The 21,569-nt window shown below is 40.0% G+C and overlaps 2 protein-coding genes across 4 annotated transcripts in view; one reads left to right on the top strand and one right to left on the bottom strand.

Annotated features, from left to right (window-relative positions):
- The window catches only part of GPALPP1 (GPALPP motifs containing 1), a 102,171-nt gene extending 85,832 nt beyond the window's left edge, over positions 1-16,339 (bottom strand). For 2 of the 3 annotated variants that reach the window (XR_007473157.1, XM_033436773.2), the window contains exons 1-4: positions 16,148-16,339; positions 8,627-8,759; positions 7,567-7,668; positions 4,867-4,972 (exon numbers count right to left, since the gene is read on the bottom strand). Coding sequence is in view for 2 of the 3 variants with exons in the window: in XM_033436773.2 (XP_033292664.1) it covers positions 4,867-4,972; positions 7,567-7,668; positions 8,627-8,759; positions 16,148-16,235 (429 nt within the window). In the remaining variant the exon portion in view is untranslated. The remainder of the gene's footprint in view (positions 1-4,866; positions 4,973-7,566; positions 7,669-8,626; positions 8,760-16,147) is intronic. The other variant, XM_033436770.2, reaches the window with a different exon arrangement.
- A 72-nt stretch (positions 16,340-16,411) lies between these two features.
- The window catches only part of NUFIP1 (nuclear FMR1 interacting protein 1), a 43,931-nt gene continuing 38,773 nt past the window's right edge, over positions 16,412-21,569 (top strand). Inside the window, exons 1-4 of the mRNA XM_004274570.4 lie at positions 16,412-16,867; positions 19,144-19,226; positions 20,380-20,478; positions 21,217-21,279. Coding sequence (XP_004274618.1) covers positions 16,456-16,867; positions 19,144-19,226; positions 20,380-20,478; positions 21,217-21,279 — 657 coding nt within the window. The 5' untranslated portion in view covers positions 16,412-16,455. The remainder of the gene's footprint in view (positions 16,868-19,143; positions 19,227-20,379; positions 20,479-21,216; positions 21,280-21,569) is intronic.

The raw sequence follows: 21,569 nt of genomic DNA, 5'->3' as shown, positions 1-21,569 counted from the left end.
CAGACTCCCTGACTTCAGACTATACTACAAAGCTACAGTAATCAAGACAATATTGTACTGGCACAAAAACAGAAACATAGAACAAGATAGAAAGCCAGAGATAAACCCACGCACCTATGGTCAACTAATCTATGACAAAGGAGGCAAGGATATACAAAGGAGAAAAGACAGTCTCTTCAATAAGTGGTGCTGGGAAAACTGGACAGCTACATGTAAAAGAATGAAATTAGAACACTCTCTAACACCATACACAAAAATAAACTCAAAATGGGTTAGAGACCTAAATGTAAGACTGGACACTATAAAACTCATAGTGGAAAACACAGGAAGAACACTCTTTGACATAAATCACAGCAAGATCTTTTTTGAGCCACCTCCTAGAGTCATGGAAATAAAAACAAAAATAAACAAATGGGACCTAATGAAACTTCAAAGCTTTTGCGCAGCAAAGGAAACCATAAACAAGACGAAAAGACAACCCTTAGAATGGGGGAAAATATTTGCAAACGAATCAACAGACAAAGGATTAATCTCCAAAGTATATAAACAGCTCATGCAGCTCATAGTAAAAAAACAAACAACCCAATCCAAAAATGGGGAGAAGACCTAAATAGAAGAAGACCTAAATAGCCCCTTCTTTCTCCAAAGAAGACATACAGATGGCCAAGAAGCACATGAAAAGCTACTCAGCATCACTAATTATTAGAGAAATGCAAATCAAAACTACAATGAGGTATCACCTCACACCAGCTAGAATGGGCATCATCAGAAAATCTACAAACAACAAATGCTGGAGAGGGTGTGGAGAAAAGGGAACCCTCTTGCACTGTTGGTGGGAATGGAAATTGATACAGCCACTATGGAGAACAGTATGGAGGTTCCTTAAAAAACTAAAAATAGAATTACCATATGACCCAGCAATCCCACTACTGGGCATATACCCAGAGAAAACCATAATTCAAAAAGACACATGCACCCCAATGTTCATTGCAGCACTATTTACAATAGCCAGGTCATGGAAGCAACCTAAATGCCCATCGACAGACGAATGGATAAAGACGACGTGGTACACGTATACAATGGAATATTACTCAGCCATAAAAAGGAACGAAATTGGGTCATTTGTAGAGACGTGGTTGGATCTAAAGACTGTCATACAGAGTGAAGTAAGTCAGAAAGAGAAAAACAAATACCGTATGCTAACACGTATATATGGAATCTTAAAAAAAAAAAAAAAAGTCCTGAAGAACCTAGGGGCAGGACAGGAATAAAGACGCAGACGTAGAGAATGGACTTGAGGACACGGGGATGGGGAAGGGTAAGCTGGGACGAAGTGAGAGAGTGGCATGGACATATACACACTACCAACTGTAAAACAGATGGTGGGAAGCAGCCGCATAGCACAGGGAGATGAGCTCGGTGCTTTGTGACCACCTAGAGGGGTGGGATAGGGAGGGTGGGAGGGAGACGCAAGAGGGAGGAGATATGTGTATATGTGTATATGTATAGCTGATTCACTTTGTTATAAAGCAGAAACTAACACACCATTGTAAAGCAATTATACTCCAATAAAGATGTTAAAAATACAAATAACTCAATTTCATTTCCTCACTACAAATAACTCAATTTCATTTCTTTTTATGGCTGAGTAATATTCCATTGTATATATGTGCCACACTCACTACAAATAACTCACTACACCTCACTACAAATAACTCAAATTCATTTCTTTTTATGGCTGAGTAATATTCCATTGTATATATGTGCCACATCTTCTTTATCCATTCATCTGTCGATGGACACATAGGTTGCTTCCATGTCCTGGCTATTGTAAATAGAGCTGCAGTGAACATTGTGGTATGTGACTCTTTCTGAATTATGGTTTTCTCAGGGTATATGCCCAGTAGTGGGATTGCTGGGTCATATGGTAGTTCTATTTTTAGTTTTTTAAGGAACCTCCATACTGTTCTCCATAATGGCTGTTATCAATTTACATTCCCCCCAGCAGTGCAAGAAGGTTCCCTTTTCTCCACACCCTCTCCAGCATTTATTGTTTGTAGATTTTTTGATGATGGCCATTCTGACTGTTGTGAGGTAATACCTCATTGCAGTTTTGATTTCCATTTCTCAAATGATTAGTGATGTTGAACATTCTTTCATGTGTTTGCTGGCAATCTGTATATCTTCTTTGGAGAAATGTCTATTTAGGTCTCCTGCTCATTTTTGGATTGGGTTGTTTGTTTTTTTGATACTGAGCTGCATGAGCTGCTTGTAAATTTTGGAGATTAATCCTTTGGCAGTTGCTTCGTTTGCAAATATTTTCTCCCATTCTGAGGGTTGTCTTTGTCTTCTTTATGGTTTCCTTTGCTGTGCAAAAGCTTTGAAGTTTCATTAGGTCCCATTTGTTTATTTTTGTCTTCATTTCCATTTCTCTAAGAGGTGGGTCAAAAAGGATCTTGCTGTGATTTATATCATAGAGTGTTCTGCCTATGTTTTCCTCTAAGAATTTTATACTGTCTGGCCTTACATTTAGGTCTTTAACTCATTTTGAGTTTGTTTTTGTGTATGGTGTTAGGGAGTGTTCTAATTTCATTCTTTTACATGTAGCTGTCCAGTTTTGCCAACAGCACTTATTGAAGAGGGTGTCTTTTCTCCACTGTGTATCTTTGCCTCCTGTATCAGAAATAAGGTGACCATATGTGTGTGGGTTTATCTCTGGGTTTTCTCTCCTGTTCCATTGATCTATATTTCTGTTTTTGTGCCAGTACCATACTGTCTTGATTACTGTAGCTTTGTAGTATAGTCTGAAGTCTGGAGCCTGATTCCTCCAGCTCTGTTTTTCTTTCTCAAGATTGTCAAGCATATTATTTAATCTTTCTAGGCCTTGGTTTGTCTTTCAGATAGGGATTGTAACAGCTCCAACCAATAACTACTCTATTGCTAAGAGAACCCTGTGTTTTATTTGTTTTGTTCATTTTCTTTGGAACCACATGCTTCTCAGGAAACTGGGACCTTCTCTAATTCCTGGGTAAAAATGCTGATAATTCTAAGCCAATCACTTTGGTCTCATTCCTCTTGGCCAACTGATTGGCTTGAGCATGGCATATGATTCAATTTTGGCCAAAGAAATGTGAGGAGAGGTCTACAGGAAACCTGGAAAGGTTTTCCTCTCTCTAAAAAGGGGGCACAGGTTAGGGACACTATGTCTGGACACTGTCATCTGCATGTTAATCTCAGCACTTGGTCAGCCTAAGAGGAATTAACATACTGTAAATGATAGAGAAGACATAAAAAACTGGGCCCTGGATGATCTCATTAGTCTGTTGAATTTACCAACCCTGGAATGACCCTTCTCTAGACCTCTTCTTAGGTATGAAACACATTTTTCTTATTTGGGGAATACAGATTACAGACCACCCAGGAAATTATATAAACAACCAATTTGTTAACTAACAAGGTTAAGACTACATTTCATTGTGAGTTGGATTTTTTGTTATTAGCAGCTAAAAGCACTCTAGCTGATGGTAAGCAAGCCAACATAAGTATCTAGGGGAAAACCATTTTGGAGAGACTTGGATAGCAAGTATCAAGGCTCAGGAGTAGGAGCCTGTCATATTTAAGGAGAAAGGAGCTCAGTGTGGTCAGATCAAAATTAGAGAGAAATCAGGGAGCTAATGGAGGACAGATTATAGAGGGCCCTGTAAGGACTTTGGCTTGTATGCAGACAGAGGAGGAGAAAATTGATGGTTTTGAGCATCAATGACATGATCTGACTTTATTTTATCTGGGCCACTCTAGCTGCTGTGTTGAGAAGAGGTAGTGGAGGAACAAAGGCTAAGACATGAAGACCAATGAAAGAGGTGAAATATGATGTTGACTGGGATCAGGGTAGCAGCAGAAGTGGCTGGATTCTGGATGTTTTTGAAGGTGGGAACAACAGAATTTGTTGTCAGACTGATTTCTCTAAGGGCCTGACACACTGTAGGTGTGAGAATGAGTAAATGACTCTGGAGTTCATGAGCTTAACCACTGCATTATATATTTCCTTTAGTAACAACTTCAGTGGAATTGCTGAATTCTCAGTGGAGATGCACAGGAGTATTTGAATTTATTACCACCTGTTCAGTCTGCTAATCTTCAGCATGAATTAATCACTGCAGATTAGCAGACTGAACAGGTGATATAAAATCCTAAGAACTGGGTTTGAGCTTTGACTTTTGATAAGTAGAAATTGTGATTTGGAGTTAAGTTACCCAATTTCTCTGGCTTTTAGCATCTCTAAGATACAGATCATGATTATTTCATAAGGTTTTGGAGAAGCTGAAAATGCATATATGGGAAAAATGCATTACAAATTATAAAGTATTCTGCAAATCTCAGCTTTTGTTAAGGACTGGCCCTCTGTAAGAATACAAGCTTCCTCCTTGACTCCAAAATTACTTGTTCTTTCTTTTCAAAACATCATGTATCCACTAGTTCCCTTGTTATACAATGGTATGAGAGCTGGGTAGGAGAAAGTTAATTTCAATATTTTATAATAATTATTTCACTATTAAAAATTTTCTTAGCTTGTTCTCTTCTGGATCAAATCATAGTGATTCTTTAAACTTTGCATCATGTTCTAGTTTCTAGTACTTTAAAGCTTCCCTTCAAGGATGAGAAGCATGAATAGGTAACACCCTGTCACATGTAATTTGCCTTGTTATTTTTCTAACAGAATCTCAGGTCTATGACAGCTTTTGATTTCATCTACCTAGATACAATCCTAAATTAGTTTGAATATGATTGAGTCAAATGATTGTAGTTATTCCTATGTAAAGTCTTGAGTTTCTTACATCTTATTCTTTAATAGAAAAAGTTCCAAACCTCAGAGTTGAAATACGATGATACTTGTCTTGGATCATCTCTGCCTTTGTCACTTTTCTGTGCAGATTTAAGAAAACCAGGTGGTAATGCAGGACCTATTATAGGCCTGAAAAATAAAATGTACCTTTATCATTCTCCCTGACTTTAAAAAGTCAGCTTTCAGAATAAAAGCTCACACAAATAATAAAAAGCCAGATAATAACAAATGTTGAAAATGAGAATCTTATTCAACGTATTATTTTTACTCTATAACCTAGTATTTTTTCACTGAGTATCATAAAAATAAAAATCTAAGTTTTTGTATTTTAACTTTGTTTGTTAGTCAACGATTAGATGCAAAACCAGTAATTCTCAATCTTTGTGCCAATGGTGTATACCCACTTCCTAAAAGAACTATGTTAAATAAAAATAATAACTTAAAAAAAAAGTCCTTATTATGTGGACTTTTATGTGGACTAAAGCCTGTGAAGATCCTTTTCATTTTGTGCCTTGGCTTTCAGTTTTGATATTCACCGTCCACTGAAAAATACCTTAGTGGCATTATATTTATAGTCAGAACTACTTAAGTATAAATTGGGTTCTAAGGACATATGTAGCAAATGCATACAACAGATGTTGGTAATTTATGGTTATGTGTGCCAAGGCAGTATAAAAACCTAAACACCGTCCTAACAATCCAATAATGATGTGGAAGCATATAAGAAGGAAAATAGTTCATTTGAGACCTGTATATAAAGGAAAAGGTAGTATGCTAACCACATTTCAACCAGTGGACTTTTCTGTTTCCTTCAAAAAACCCTGGTTGGTATAAGTCACTCCATTTTCTATCTGAGCAAAATAACACCCAAGGACAACATAAACTAGTAGGTGGTAGAGCTGGAGTTTGAACCCTGGTCTATCTGATGCCAAAGTTCATTTTCTTTCTAGCTGCCCTACTGCCACATTCTGAGAGAACAGACATCCATTCAAAAGAGAAAGCTGCCTAAATTCTAGGCCTTAAAAAGAAAAAGTCCTACTTTATGTATGGAAAAAACAAAAGAAGAACGATATTTTCTACTCTCTTTCATACTGTTAAGTTTCTCCATTCTTTGTTTTTTTTCAAAGATGTCCCTGTGCAAGTGTTACCAACGAAGATGGCACTGATGCCCTAAGCTGAATTTTCCAGATTGCACTATGTTCAATTACAGTCTTACAGACAGGTTTCCCGGTAGGACAAAAATAGTACTAGAGTCACAAGGTTTGGGGTCTGATCCTGGCCACTTAATTACCTCTTGCCTTGGTTCATAAAACTGCTATGAACCAAAACAATTTTGCAAATGAAAAATGCGGAGTGTGGCATTGTTAGATCAAATTAGTTATCATTTATAAAGTATAAGGAAGTGCTGTATGGGTTTTTTTCTGAGTACAGTTTTTAGCAGATCTACAAATGTAATTACAGCTCAATTCTCTGGCCTCAGGGGATTTGTAAGGATAAAACCATTAACACATAAAATCTTAAAATATAGTAAAGGAACATAACCACAGCACATGCTGTGGACGTGTATGAGGTTTTGTCTCCAATATATGCTTCCACCTGTTTATTTCAAACATATATTTTACTATTGTCAAAATAGAAAGAAATCGCTATGTATCTAATAATCTATTTTCTTGAAAGGAATGTTATTTCCCAGCAGTCAGCAAATTTCCCATAAAAACCCAGACAGGAAATTTTAGGCTCTGAGGGCCACATTTGGTCTTTGTTGCATATTCATCTTTATATTTTAATGACCCCCTAAAGATCATTCTTAGCTCGGGGCCATACAAAAACAGGCAGTGGACTGCCTATTCCTCTTATTTCTTCTTTCTTTTCTTCAATAAGCATCCCTTTACTTGCTGACGCCATTACAGAAACTGACTACATTCGCAACAAAAAGTGTTTTTTGAGTTGAAGTCAGAGGCAGTTACTCCCCAAAAGTTATATGAAAATTAGAAGCTGACAAGTATGACTATAATTCTGAATATAAAATGTACAACAGCCTTTTCTACTTGTTCTTGCATACTGGGATACAATGTTATGAATTATAAACAATATGGTGTGCAATTTCATATTCAGCAGTTAAATATTTTATAATTCCAAGAAGATAGGAATCAGTATTTACTATATGTTTATTCTGTGCCAGGCACTATATAAGAATCACACATGTATATATATGCATATAAATATGAAATCTCAATCACCACGACAATTCTGTAAGGTACGTGTTGCTATCTTATTCCACAGATGACAAATTTGAGGTTCGGTGAAGTTAACTGTGTAACTTGGTACATAAGGATTTGTCTATTCTTTCAATAAATAATTAAGAAGACGTCTGAATTAGAAGTCAAACACCAGGATTCCAGCCCCAGGTGTACCACTGACTATGTGTGAAACCTTACTTGTTTAAAAAAAAATGGGGAAGAAGGGTCATGTTTCACCCAGCCTGCCACAGAACGCTCTTGCGAGTATCAAATAAGAGATGTGGAAGTTTTTTATGAACTATAAAAGTGTCATAAGCGTGTAAATAATTATTATCCTTATATGAATTTTAAAATTAGTTATTTTTACTTCAAATTGATTTCAAATGTTATATAAACACATAAGTTAAAAAACAATTTCAGACAACTCTTTAATGAATTAATGGACACTTGAAAAGACTGGCAGGAAGTAGTACACATTACCACCTTGGAGGAGAATCATCCTGCTTTTTAAATCCAGGAGGAAGGGCTGGTCCAAAAAACCCTTCATCATCATCATCATCGTCATCCTGATTTCTCCTCTGTTTTCTGAAAACACAGTAGTGTAATTTTATGCATGTATGTCAAAATTTTCTTCATAGAGAAATTTCCATTTTTAAAAGAACATTAACTTCAACTAGTTGTACAAACACTGAAACAATAAAATAATCTTGTCAAATAAGAAAAAAAATCTACCACAGATCTTATACTAATCTTTTCTTGAAATTCACTTATGGTCTAAAAATAGAGATTGGTTACTTCTTTACAGCAGTAATAATATCAATTTTCTATATTTTCTGTGTTGTTTAAGAGTCCATTCAATGAAGTTTCAAATACTCTACTTGCTAGATATTTTTGAGCAAAAAGTTTATGGCACTGGTTTTTAAATTCACTTAAGTAAAGGCTTTAAGTTGCTACTTCTGTCTCTTACTCATTAAAATGCTTTAAAAAAGACCTTGCTATCCAATAATAAACAAAGATTTGACTTCTTATTTACATCGACCTGTGGTGAATAAGGCTAGGTCAGAGGGAATCATTCACTTACTTAAACAAAAAACACATACTGCATACATAATTTTTTTTTAAAGCATATTCTCTTTTTTGGTTGTGTGGCTTGTGGGATCTTAGTTGCCCAACCAGGATCAAACCTGTGCCCCCTGCATTGGAAGCATGGAGTCCTAAGTACTGGACCACCAGGGAGTTCCCTGCATACATAATTTTAAAAAGAAGATGTATGGTTTATTTAGAATATTTAATCACTTCAATAATACCTTAAGGAAAATTCCTTATATAAGACTTCTATTGAAATTCTAGATATCTCCAGAGCTATATACTACTAAAATAAATTTCTTTCTGAAAGGTAGTTCATGAGGAAATGCCACATGAAGTAATTTCTTCCTGTGCTATATAAATGCAGGTTATGATATCCCCTTACTAGCTCTCTGTTCTAGCCAGCGTACACCAGATTGGAAGATTGGTTTACCATTTAATGTAATAAGTGACTCACCTTGCAGTTGGACCAGTGTCATCTTCTTCAGATTCTTGATTTCCTTCTTCAGACAAAGAACTACTGTCCTCGTCGCTGTCTGATGACTTTGAACTACTGCTTTTATAATTAGGGGGCAGAGCTGGTCCTGCAACTAAAGAAGATGTCTTGTGTATGTCATAAGTAGCCACAACTGTTTCAATGAACTCCCTAGCTGACATTTCACACTTTCTTTTCTGAAATTCTCAGCACTGGCTGGCTATCATTTATTATGGACTTTAATCTCATTTGTTCCTGTTGTGTACAGTGGGCTTGTCTTTCCAACTCCAGGAAGGCAGAAATCATGTCTTACACAGTGTTAACTACGAGATTCACAAAAGCTTTAACACCCAAACTTATAAATATAGCAATAGCACATAATTTGCCTGTCATCTTGCAATTTTTGCATTGGTTGCAATTTTGCTTGGTGCAACTGCCAAAATGGTTTCATGATTTTGTTTTTTCCTTATGGACAGCGTATGGTAGACAATATTTCTATCACGGAGCTAACCAAACAACAAATTTGCCATTCCACAGTCTAACATGGTAAAAATCAAAATTATCCATTCTGGTTTCTGACTAAGAATCACCACTTAAAAATACCTCTATTGGTATTACCATACTTCTCAGTTAGCTTTCTGTTTGAGATGATTTTCCAAGCAGAAACAAAAGTAGAGGCACTCTAAATTCTCCTGCTTACTAGTAGAGATTCAGAGAAGAGAATGAGGTCACATTGGGATGCAGATGCCAAGGAAGAGGTAAGGGTGTTCTGTGCCCACTCACCATAGTGAACTGCTTTCACTTCATGACTTAGCAAAATTATAAATTATTGCATGATGTCATTGTATGATGTCACACAGACCCAACTGTCTATGGCAATCCTCAGCAGTGATGCTAAAGCTCTACTGACATAGTTCCCAAGCCTGGGTGTTTATCAGACTTGCCAAAATATTTTTAAAAAAGAGATTCCTGGGCCCTTGCCCCAGAGATTCTGACTTAGTTGGCCTGGAGTAGGGCCTGGAAATATGATTTTCCAAAGAGCTTCCCAGGTATGCTATTCCTTCAGTATTAATAACAACAAAAACGTAAAAGAGATTTACATGCATTTCCCTATTTAATTCTGACAACAACCTTATTAGGAAAGCAGTATTACTTCTAGCTTACAGATGAGGAAACTGAGGCAGAGAGACAGTAACTTGCCCAATTTTACACAACTAAATAGTGGAGCTAGGATATGAACCTCTTAACCGTTATATTAAACAACATTCAACAAAGTCAACGTCCATCCATTCAACAAATATTTATTGAGTAAGTACTTCTAGAGAAACAACTTAAAAAAGAAACAAATAAAAAAAGGTGACTGTGAATACGTGAGAGGGTAATTTTAAAGACAGAGGTCAGGGAAGGTTCCCCTGAGAAGACATTTGTAGGGAGACTTAAATGATGACAGTGGTCATGCAACAATCTGAGGGAAGAACATTCTAGATAGAGGAATCACTAGTGTGAAAGTCCTATGGAGAGAACAAGCTTGATGTGCTTGAGGGACAAAAAGGCCTGTGTGGCTAGAGCAAAGTAAGCAAAGTGACAAGACAAAATTGGATGGTTCAAAGGGGCCACACTCTATGCTTTGGGGCCAGACTCCAGCTGTGAATTCCAGCTCAGCCACTTCCTAGCTGTGTGATCTGGATATCATTTAACCTTCCTGTGTTACTCTCTTAATCTGTAAAGTGAGGTTAACAGTAGATCCAATCTCATAGGGCTGTTGTGAATACATATTATACCTGAAAAGCATATAACACTATATCTGGCATACAGCAGGCACTCCATAAATGTGAGCATAGGCTGTGGTAATTGAGTTTGGATTTTAGTTATAACAGGCAGTCACTGCAAGGTTTTGAGTCTGGAGATATAATCTGAATTAGCTTTTTTATTAAAACAAAAACGAAAACAAAAAACTCAGCTTGTGGTCAATAGGGAATCAGGAGTAGGGGAGATGAGTTAGAAAGCTGATATGAAATGGTTTGATTTGCAACTGCTTTGAAGAAGCAGGATTTGCTAATGGTTTGGATGTGAGAAGTGAGAGCCAAAAAGGAACTGAGGATGTCGTAGGTTTCTGGCCTGATTAGCTAGCCAGGAGGATGGTAATGCTATTCTCTAATATGGAGAAGACTAGGAGGGAAGCATGTTTGGGGGAAGAGCTAAGAGCTTGTTTTTCACACCTTCAGTTTAACATGCCCATTAGAAATTTCAGTGGTATGATCAGTGGTACTTGGGTATATTAATATAAAACTCAGGGGAGAAAGCAGGCTCAGTGTTGGAACCACTGGTCTATTTCTGAAATTTTTTTCCTATTGCTCCTTGTTGTATTACCATAGAACATGTGCTCAATACACAACAAATTGACTTCAAAAATCCAAACTTTTATCTTAAAAAACTGGATGCATTTTTTCTACATTCTCCCATGTATCATTAAATAAAGGAAGGAATTATAGAAAATAAATGCTAAACTGGGGCTTCCCTGGTGGCGCAGTGGTTAAGAATCTGCCTGCCAATGCAGGGGACACAGGTTCGAGTCCTGGTCCAGGAAGATCCCACATGCCGCGGAGCAACCAAGCCCGTGTGCCACAACTACTGAACCTGCGCTCTAGATCCCGTGCGTCACAACTGCTGAGCCTGTGCTCTGGAGCCCACATGCCTAGAGCCCGTGCTCCTCAACAAGAGAGGCCACAGCAATGAGAGGCCTGCGCACCGCAATGAAGAGCAGCCCCCACTCGCTGTACTAGAGAAAGCCCACGCCCAGCGACGAAGACCCGAAGCAGACAAAAATAAATAAATTTATATATTTTAAAAAAAGCTAAACTGGTAATACGGCATGCCTAGAAAAGAACAATCAGTGAGCAAAAAGAGGAAAACAATAAGAATTAAAAGATAAAATTCATATCTCCAACTGCTGTTTAAGACTGAAGAACAGTTATGTCTTCGTTTGTAAATGTTCCCCAACTATAAGTGGAGATTATACCTGACTTCTGACCGTAATGAATAACGCCTTTACTGATTTCTGGTTTATCTTTGTATGTACTACTAATTCCTAGAGAAAGCACCTTTTAGAATATAGCAAGGGAGCATACAACCTTCCATAAATATCCCTTTCTTCAAAATTCTAGGCGGTTATAGTTTAACATGAAAGAGCCTAGGGGATTACATTTCACTCTTGGCTCTCTCCATCTTCCTCTTGCTCCTAAGTATTAAAGACAGAAGTTTTTTTTCCTTTTTAGCTCCTGTTTTTTCTTTCTTTTTTTTTTTTTTGCTGCGCTGGGTCTCTGTTGCTGCGCGCAGGCTTTTCTCTAGTTGTGGCGAGCGGGGGCTACTCCTCGTTGCGGTGGCTTCTCTTGTTGCAGAGTATGGGCTCTAGGCGTGTGGGCTTAAGCAGTTGTGGCACGTGGGCTCAGTAGCTGTGGCTCACGGGCTCTAGAGCGCAGGCTCAGTCGTTGTGGCACACGGGCTTAGTTGCTCTGCGGCACGTGGGATCTTCCCAGACCAGGGTTTGAACCCGTGTCCCCTGCATTGGCAGGTGGACCCTCAACCACTGCACCAACAGGGAAGCCCCCTAGCTTCACTTTTTTTTATAGGTATCACTTCGAAACTATATAAAATGTCTCAAAAAATTGTTTTAGGCATTTGTGATGAACTATTCCATCTCTTTCCTAAAGCAGTGATGCGCGTCATTAAGGTAGCTCTTCTACTGCAATGGTAATTTTACAAGTAGATTACAACTTCCATGAAAATAGAGATTATGTCATATATTCCATATGTTTCCCTTGTAATATCTATCACACAGAATTATGCATACAAAAAGAAGTACTAAGTATAAAGCACATTAAATCTCATTATAGATCAGCAATCGATCATAATAGGAAACACTGACTCTGAACCCCAATTAAACAAAACGTTATTCCCTCCAAAGCAGTTCCATTCTTCTCATTAGCAGACTTAAACTGCAAAAAAATTATACTGTTATACTTTGAATTTCAACAATAAAGATTTGTGGAAATTTGTTTTGCTCTCTTGTTATATACATATTTTTAAAATAATCTTGGTTTTGCCTGTTGACTGGCAAAGTCTGAAATATTTACTATCTGGTTCAGGAAAAGCTTGCTGATCCTGTGACAGGATTAAGTCATGGAAATGTCAATAAGGAGCATCCAACTGTCTTTTTTTTTTTTTTTTTTTGCGGTACGTGGGCCTCTCACTGTTGTGGCCTCTCCCGTTGCGGAGCACAGGCTCCAGCCGCGCAGGCTCAGTGGCCATGGCTCACGGGCCCAGCTACTCCGTGGCATGTGGGATCTTCCCGGACCAGGGCACGAACCCATGTTCCCTGCATCGGCAGGCGGACTCTCAACCACTGCGCCACCAGGGAAGCCCCAACTGTCTTTTGATGGGAGTAGGTAGTGACGTCAGTGGTGCAGTGGTTAAGAATCTGCCTGCCAATGCGGGGGACAAGGGTTCAAGCCCTGGTCCGGGAAGATCCCACATGCCGTGGAGCAACTCAGCCCGTGCGCCACAACTACTGAGCCTGCGCTCTAGAGCCTGTGTGCCACAACTACTGAGCCTGTGCTCTAGAGCCCGTGTGCCGCAAATACTAAACCTGCGTGCCACAACTACTGAAACCCGTGCGCCTAGAGACCATGCTCCGCAACAAGAGAAGCCACTGCAATGAGAAGCCCGCACACCGCAATGAAGAGTAGCCCCCCCGGCTCAGCAACGAGGACCCAACACAGCCAAAAATAAATAAATAAATAAATTTTAAAAAAAACCAAACAAACGTGATGGTTGGGCTGAGGCTAAAAGATGAGATTGAGTTAGCAGGGCAAAGGGAGTGTGGATTGGAGGAAGAGTGGTCCAGGCAGAGGGAAAAGCATCTGCAAAGAATTAAAGCCTAAGGGCCTGGCACATCTAGAAATGTGTTCAGAGCGGCTGGAACCAAGAGAAGAGAGGTGGGATCACCAGGAGGAAATGTGGCTGTGAGGTCAAACGAGGTCAGGACTGAAAAGGGTGCCTTGAATTTAGCAAAAAGGTGCTGAGACGATTGGCGGGTGGTCTTCATTTATTTCCACAGTGAAATTGGTGAGAGTGGTCTCCGTGGATTGGCAAGAACAGAAGCCAGAATGCAGTGGGTTAAGGAGAAAATGGGGAGGATCCAGAGTTGGTCAGAGAGAAAGAGGAGTAGCTACTGGGGGATGTGGAGTAGTCTTCATGAAGATGGGAACGATTTGAATGTTCTGGTTAAATGCTAAGGGCAAGGAGTGCCCAGGACCAGTGAGGGAAGGGGTTCCGAGTAAAAATGGAAGGATTAGCCTTGGAACGAGGTAGTTCCCCTCTTGCATTATAATCAAAGGGAAGACGAAAGAGCTGGGCAGAGGTTTGGGAAAGTTTTTAGGTACTGTGCCAAGAAAAGTGAGCAAGTTCTCTTAAGATGGCATCTACTTTTTCTGTGAAGTAGATGGAGAGAGAGTGTAAAGAAGAAAGAGAAGGTTTTAAAAAGCCATGGTTGATCATGGGGGAGGAGACCTGCGTGGGGAAACGTCTGAGGATGGCTGGGCAGAACTGTGGACCCAGCCAGGGAGGAGACTATAGTTTTTAGCAGCATTAGCCTGTGGAGGGGTGAGGTTTCTTCTAGCAGCACTTGGAAGCCTGGGTGTGGGCTCATCAGGGGTGAACGACTGGACTGATCCAGGGCTGAGTTTTTGCTAGATGGGTTTAACAGAATACTAAATGGGATAAGGCAGCTGAAAACACTGGCAAGAGAAGGCATGAATGGACGGACCATGGAGGCTAAGATGAGTGGGGACAGAAGTAATTAAAGGAAATTTAAGGCCAAAACAGACTGAGGCAGAGATCACATGGCTCAATGAGACTAAAAACAAAAAAATTAAATTAAAAAATTGTAATGAGAGTAACTGAGTAAGAATGATGGATGAATAAGGGGTTCTGGCTGAGAATAATATCTGAATTTAAATTTTCAGAGATGGGGGAATTCTCTGGCGGTCCAGTGGTTAGAACTCCATGATCTCACTGCCAAGGGCCCGGGTTCAATCCCTGCTCAGGGGACTAAGATCCTATAAGCTGCACAGTACGGCCCAAAAAAAAAAAAAAAAGTTTTCAGAGGTGGAATAGGATCCAGTGTGTGACTGCAAATGTGGCTGGGATGAGTGGCGTGAAGGTTGCCGCAGATGAGGAGAATAAAGTCAGAGTCAAAAGAGCCCAGGCTCCACTCAGCTTACACAAAGCAGTGTCTGGAGTATGCAGACTGGTCTTGAGAAAACATCTGCACCCCCGTGTTTTTAACATGATCTCAGAGGACATTTCCCAGCACTCAATTTTCCGGAGTATTCAAATAAAATTAAATTGGTCCATCTCAGACCTGTGTGCTAAATAAAAAGTTTGGTTAACCCCACTTTTCTTCAACCTTAGTTGAATGGAACCTTCCTTGCTAAAATAAAAGCCTAACTTTTTAACAGCTATAGCAGAAACAAGACTTGGAAAGAAACCTCTAGGTGGAAACACGGCCTCTGGGTAGTCGAAGAATGCAAATTAGATTCAGAAATGGAAGAGTTATTCTTCCAGCTTTGCTCTTTGCCAACTTCAGTCAGTCCCCGGCTACAAATTAGTACAAACATGAAAGGAGATGGATACTCACCACGGAGGAGTCTGAGAAGCATTTATTTGGCAAATACGAGGTGCCTGCTATGTGTTAAGGCTAGAAGACTATAGTGCAATGGTGGAGACAGATATGTCATCAAGTTATTCGAAAACAGTGTATTAAATATGTGACGTAAGTAAGTAGGCAGAAAACCCGTGGGTAAAGAGGAGGGTGTGACAATGCTTGGGAGAGTGTGGAAAGCCTTCACTGAGGTGACACTGAAGTTAGGGCTTGAAGGATGAGGTGGGAGTTTGTCAGGTACGTGAAGAAGAGTAGGGCGAGGGCCGAAGGAGCCTAGAGAATTGAAGAACAGCGCAGAAACTCGTATTGGTTTGAGCTCTGAGCCGTGTGTGTCAGGACAGGACGAGAGGCTAGGAAGGCAGGTCGGGGGCTAGGGCGCAGAGGTTCGGAGTACGGGCTTCGCTCTAAGTCGGGCTCCACCACTTAACTAACTGTGTGGTATGCGCAACAGCCTGGGCCTCAGTGTCCCCATTTGCAACACGAAATAATAATCTTTACCTTATACAGTGGCCAAGAGTATTAAATCATTGTGCATCGATCGTTTAGCACAGCGTCCAGCCCATCGAGAACTAAATGCGAATACTTCTTGGTGATAATGATTACCAGGCCCCATTTCTACAGGCCCCAGGGCCACGCTTGGGAAGGAACGTTAGCTCGGGTGGGGCCGCGCCCACTCGCCACTCCTCCGCCCTCCCGGGCCTCGGGACCAGTACTCTGAGAACTGGGCCTGGCCAGAGACGGGGTGGGAGGGCCTGGCGGGCAGGGGACATGCCGCCGCTTACCGGGGCTGGGGTCCCGCTCCTCGTCCTCCGCTGACCCGCTGGCCTTGAAGCCGGGCGGCAGTGCCGGCCCGATAAGATCCCTCGCCATCCGCGGTGGCAGACACTGGTCTCGCACACAGGTGTATTCACGCCGAGTCAAACCCCCGCAAGGTAGCCCGCCATACGCAAAAAATGAGGGAAGCTTTTCCGGCCCCGACCAATGACGTGGCAGCCTGTGATTGGCTGACCTGTCTCATTAGCGGTAACGGAAGTGACGCCTAAAGCTTGCTCCACATTTCGCACGCTGGCTTCCCTACTAGGCGGATGGCATGGGTGAGCCGGCAAGTGGTTGCGTGACTCGCACGGGGTGGTTTTCAGCTCCCGAGGTGACCCCCACTTTGGAGCCTCTGAGCGACGGTGCCTCGCTGCCGGACAACTGGATGTTCTGGGCGATGCTGCCGGCGCCGCCACCACCGCCTTCGTCGCTTCCCGCAGGAGGGTCCGAACCTTCCTCAGAGGCGCAGCCCCCCGCGGAGGCCCAGAGCCTCCCCGAGGCGCCTCCCCCCTTTGACGCCCAGATTCTTCCCGGGGCACAGCCCCCTTTCGACGCCCAGTCCCCCCTTGATTCTCAGCGTCAACTCAATGGCCAGCCTTCCTGGAATTTCCAGGCTTCAACATCATGGTACTGGACACAGTCTCCTGGTGTTCTTCCTTGGCATCGGCAGCCCCAGAACACTCCGGGTAGGTTGTTACTCCTCTCTGTACCACCCCTTACCTTTCCTTTTCCCTTCTTCCCACTCCTTTTCCACCCTTGTTGCTCTCTCCCCTTCTGATACTGCCTTTGCACTCTTGGAGTCTGGTCATTAATGTCTCACAGTTCGTTCCAGTTATGTTTTTCCTGCCTCTTCATTCAGTTTAACAATTATTTATTGAATTCCAACTATGAACCAGGAAGGGGAGATATAGCAGTGAACAAAACATACAAATATCCTTATTTTGAGCTTAAATCTCCTGGTGTAGGAAGACAGACAATAAACAAAAGAAAGCAGTGTGTATTAGAAGGCAGTGAGTGCTATGGAGAGAGAGCAGAGTGACAGGCAGTGCAGTTTTAAATGTCAGTGTCAGTCGTACGTAAGGTGACATTGGAGCAAAGACTTCAGGGAGGTGAGGGATCAGAGCAGAGCATGTATCTGGGGGATAGCGGTACAGGCAGAGGGACCTGCAAGTGCAAAGGCCTGGAGGCAGAAGCTATAGATCAGAATGGAACCCAGTGAGGCAAGAAAGGACTGAGCCTGGGGTGGAGTCGTAGGCCATAGAGGAAGAGGGCCTTGTAGATCGTGGGACTTCTACTGTTATGATATGTTTAGTTCAGGGGAGTGGCATGCTTTGATTTATGTTTTCAAAGGGTTAATATGGCTACTGATTGGAAATGACGGAAAGGGAGATGAGTTAAGAAGGTATTGCAGTTAACCTGGTGAGAGATACTGGGGACTTGGACCAAGGTGGAGCTCAGGAGGTGATGAGAAGTAGTTGGATTCTAGATATATCTTGAAGGTAGGGTAGGGTCAGCAAAATTTGTTGAGGAATTGGATGTGGGATGGGATGTAAAGAGGAGACGAGAATAACTTAAAGTTTTTTGCCAAGCAAGTGGAAGGATGAGGGAGTAGATTTGGAAAGGAGACCAGGAGTTGAGTTTGGAATATGATTTGTGTCAAGTAGAGATACTGAACTGGCTGTTAGCTATTAGTTTGTACTTTCAGGGGAGGTTTGTGGCTAGAGCTGTAAATCGGGGTGTCATTAGCATAGAGATCATATTTAAAGCCATGCAATTGTTCACTTAGAACAATTCAATTTACATTAAGTTGAATCCAAATCAGTGTTTACTGTATGCCTAATGCTGGGGATATGAATGTGCCTAAGACAGTCCCAAGCGAGGTGAGATGGGTTCATAAATATAAATCACAATGCAGTGTGACTGGTGATAGAGGCATATAAAGGAGATTTCAGAGTATGGAGAAAGTTGGGGAAAACCTTTGGAAGAAGTGTATTGGGAGATGTTTAATATTCTGGAAGAGATACTTTTTAGGTGGAAGCAAAGAGGTGTCAGTGCAAGGTGAGTTCTGAAGGTTGCAGTGTTCTGGTGTGACTGAAGCATAGTATGTGGAAGGTACAGGGAAGAGCAGGGTGAAAAAACAAAGTGGGATCTCATCGAAGGACTCAAGGAAGCTACTTGCTTCCAGGGTCTTGAGCAGGGTTGTGATGACTGGAGGATTATTTTTGTGGTGTCAGTGTGCAGGGTCTGTTGGAAGAGAGGACTTAGGAACTGGAAGCCAGTCTGGAAGGCTGTCACAGTGATCTGGGTGAAAGATCAAGGTTTCAGAGTTGGGTCATGGCAATAAGAAAGGAAAAATATTTGAGAAGAAATGTATTTCACAAGGGTCTGTTTTCCTGATGTAAAATTGATGCTGAAAGAGCTCCATTCGGCTCCAGCACCATTTACATTTCTTTTTTCTGTTTAAAAATATATATATTTATTTATTTGTTTGGCTGCGCTGGGCCTTAGTTGCGGCACATGGGATCTTCATTGCGGCATGTGGGATCTTTAGTTGCAGCATGTGGGCTCTTAGTTGCGGCACGTGGGATCTAGTTCCCTGACCAGGGATTGAACCCAGGCCCCCTGCATTGGGAGCACAGAGTCAACTACTAGACCACCAGGGAAGTCCCCAGTTTATGTTTCTAATGTTTGAAATAACTACAAGGAATTTTACCAGGTTAGCTTGTCCATTCCTTTACTTAGACATCCAAAGCATCTATGGACATGTAATCTTACCAATATGTATTAATTTGAAAAATGTTTATTTGGTAAACTAGTCTTAATCTTTGTTAATTTGTTTGAATTACTATTCTGCCTAGAAGTAGTTTACCACTGTTTTTCTCAAGTATTTATGACATTCTGTAGCAAAATTTTAAATAATTGTATAGTTGCAAACATTTCTGGGTCTCATTTTGTTTTTCAGTTAAACATTCTTATCTTCCACGAAAACATGATGCAAAGGTCAATGACTTCAACATGTCTCCCAGGAGAAAACAGAAAAAAAGGGTATTTTTTAAGATGTTCTTGAATGTGACACTTTGGTCCCTATGTCACTGTTTCATATCTTGTGTTTCAATCATAACTGTCTCAGTGTTTTGCATTCATTATTGACACAGCAGAGCCTTGCATAAAAGGATCTTTAAGGGTCTTGGCTGTAAGTAAAAACTTCAAGCAAAATCTTTTTGAGAAATAAATGGAGAAATTGTAGAAAAAGAAAACATTTAATCCATTTCAGTATAGTATCAGGAGTAAATATAATGGGGAATTATGATTACAGATAAATGTAAATGTTATTAAACTTCAATGAAGTAAACAAAAGTGTAATATATATATTATACATAATATATATTATATATTTAATTTATTTATTTTACTAGCATATTGGGAGGAGAAGGATGAAATTAAAAGTTTTTGTTTTTTTTTAATGAGGAACAACCCTTCATTATGTTCAGAAACTGAGTCTTAAAATAGGCTTCTTTTATTCTGATGTAGCTTATAATCTGGTCTTTCAACTTTTAAGATGTGTAAATAATTTTATTAGTTTAGAATAAATTGAGTAAATCTACAGCATGAGATTAGTACCCTTCATTTCGGCATCAAAACTATGTAACTAATATTAACAAAATATTGTGAAAGTATGTTTATTAACATAATCTCAACATTGAACAATTGGGGCCCTATATAGCCTATCATTGTAATAATCATTTTTGTTTTATGTTTAAACATAAAAGTAGTAAATTGGGAATTAAAAAAAACTAATATTTACCTAAATAGTTCTTTTTTTCTCATTCTGTAGTTAAAATATACACACACGCACGCACGCACTTGTTTTTCCTAAAAGAAGAAATACTGTTTTTACCCTGAATATTCATTTTTAGGTCATTTTGACATATGGTCTATTAAGTTTTAATTAGATTACCAATTTTAAATCTACTCACAATTTATATTAGCTTTACTCAGATTTAAAATTTTTTAACAAGCCTGGCTTTTCCTAATGTATTTGTTAAAAATAAAAACAGAATCATCCCTTCATTAAAAATGTATTCAGAAGTGTTTGCCACCTGTAAGGGTTGTGTGAAGAATCAAAATATGTACTGTATTTTTACTGATGATTAGAGTTCTCACCAAAAGCCTAATGCCTCTTCATTTTTGTTTGCAGAAAAGAAAGGAACCAGTTTTTCACTATTTTTGTGATACCTGTGATCGTGGTTTTAAAAATCAAGAGAAGTATGATAAACACATGTCCGAACATATGAAAGTAGGTTTTCTTAGTTGTCCTGATATTTATTTAGCAAAATGGGGGTATTTGGTAGAAATTCTGAGCTTCCTTCCCTTAAAAGTTTATAGTTTTCATAAAAATGTTGTTAGATGACTTGCCAAATTGGGACAGTAACTCTGGGATTTGCAGTTTGAGGGTGGGAAGCCCACTGCTTCAGGAAGTGTGAGATGACAGTAAAAGAGAAGGGAGGTCTGGCAGCTGTTTGTATGTATGCGCCTCGTCTGCTCTGTGAGAGGCTGGGTCTCTCCTCCGGTTGCTCCGTGCTCCTTTGTGAGTTCTTTCTCCTTTAAGGCTGCCCTTGACTAACCACACAGTGTAATTTGCCTTGGCCCAGCACCGTCTACGGGTGGTTTACACCGTGTTAAGTACTTTTAACCAGGATATTTGAGAAGTAAAAAAGTTAAAAACAAAGTTCTTAGTTTGGAAAGGTTCTCTTTCAGTTTGTAGGCGTGCCCCTTAACTTTAGGAATTAAGAACATTTTACAACATTGCTGATGTCGTGCATTCACTCAAGTGGAGAAGTAAATGATATGCATTACTGTACTATATACTTAGAGAGTGCAACTCTGTTTGGAGTGATTTTTGTTTTAGGTATTCAGTGATAACACCACATAGACGGGATACTGTGTAATATGACCAGAATATGTCTGTATATATAGTAGTAAGGTAAATTTTTTATGGAAAACATTGAGTAGCCTTTCTTAAAAATTCTTACAGTGCCCTGAGGTAGATTGCTCTTTTAGTGCACATGAGAAGATTGTCCAATTCCACTGGAGAAATGTAAGTTCTTTTTTTGTTTGTTTGTTACATGCTCTTTTTATTTCATTGATTTATTATCTTCATAGCTCTCTATTTACATAGCCTACTAACGAGTAACATTCACAGAACACTGTACTTTGTAAGGCATTTTTACATCTACTATTCAATTTTATCCTTGTAAGCCATTGTGTAAAATAAATAAATCTTGGCCCTATTTAACAGATTGGTAAAATGATTTGCCCAGGGTCTCAGAGCTGACCCCTGCACTTGAATTTCATGATGGCAAATTCTGTTTTACTATACCATGCTGT

Source organism: Orcinus orca, chromosome 18 (assembly GCF_937001465.1).
Source record: "Orcinus orca chromosome 18, mOrcOrc1.1, whole genome shotgun sequence".
In the NCBI taxonomy this organism is placed as follows: domain Eukaryota; kingdom Metazoa; phylum Chordata; class Mammalia; order Artiodactyla; family Delphinidae; genus Orcinus; species Orcinus orca.
This window is presented reverse-complemented; position numbering and strand designations above follow the sequence as displayed.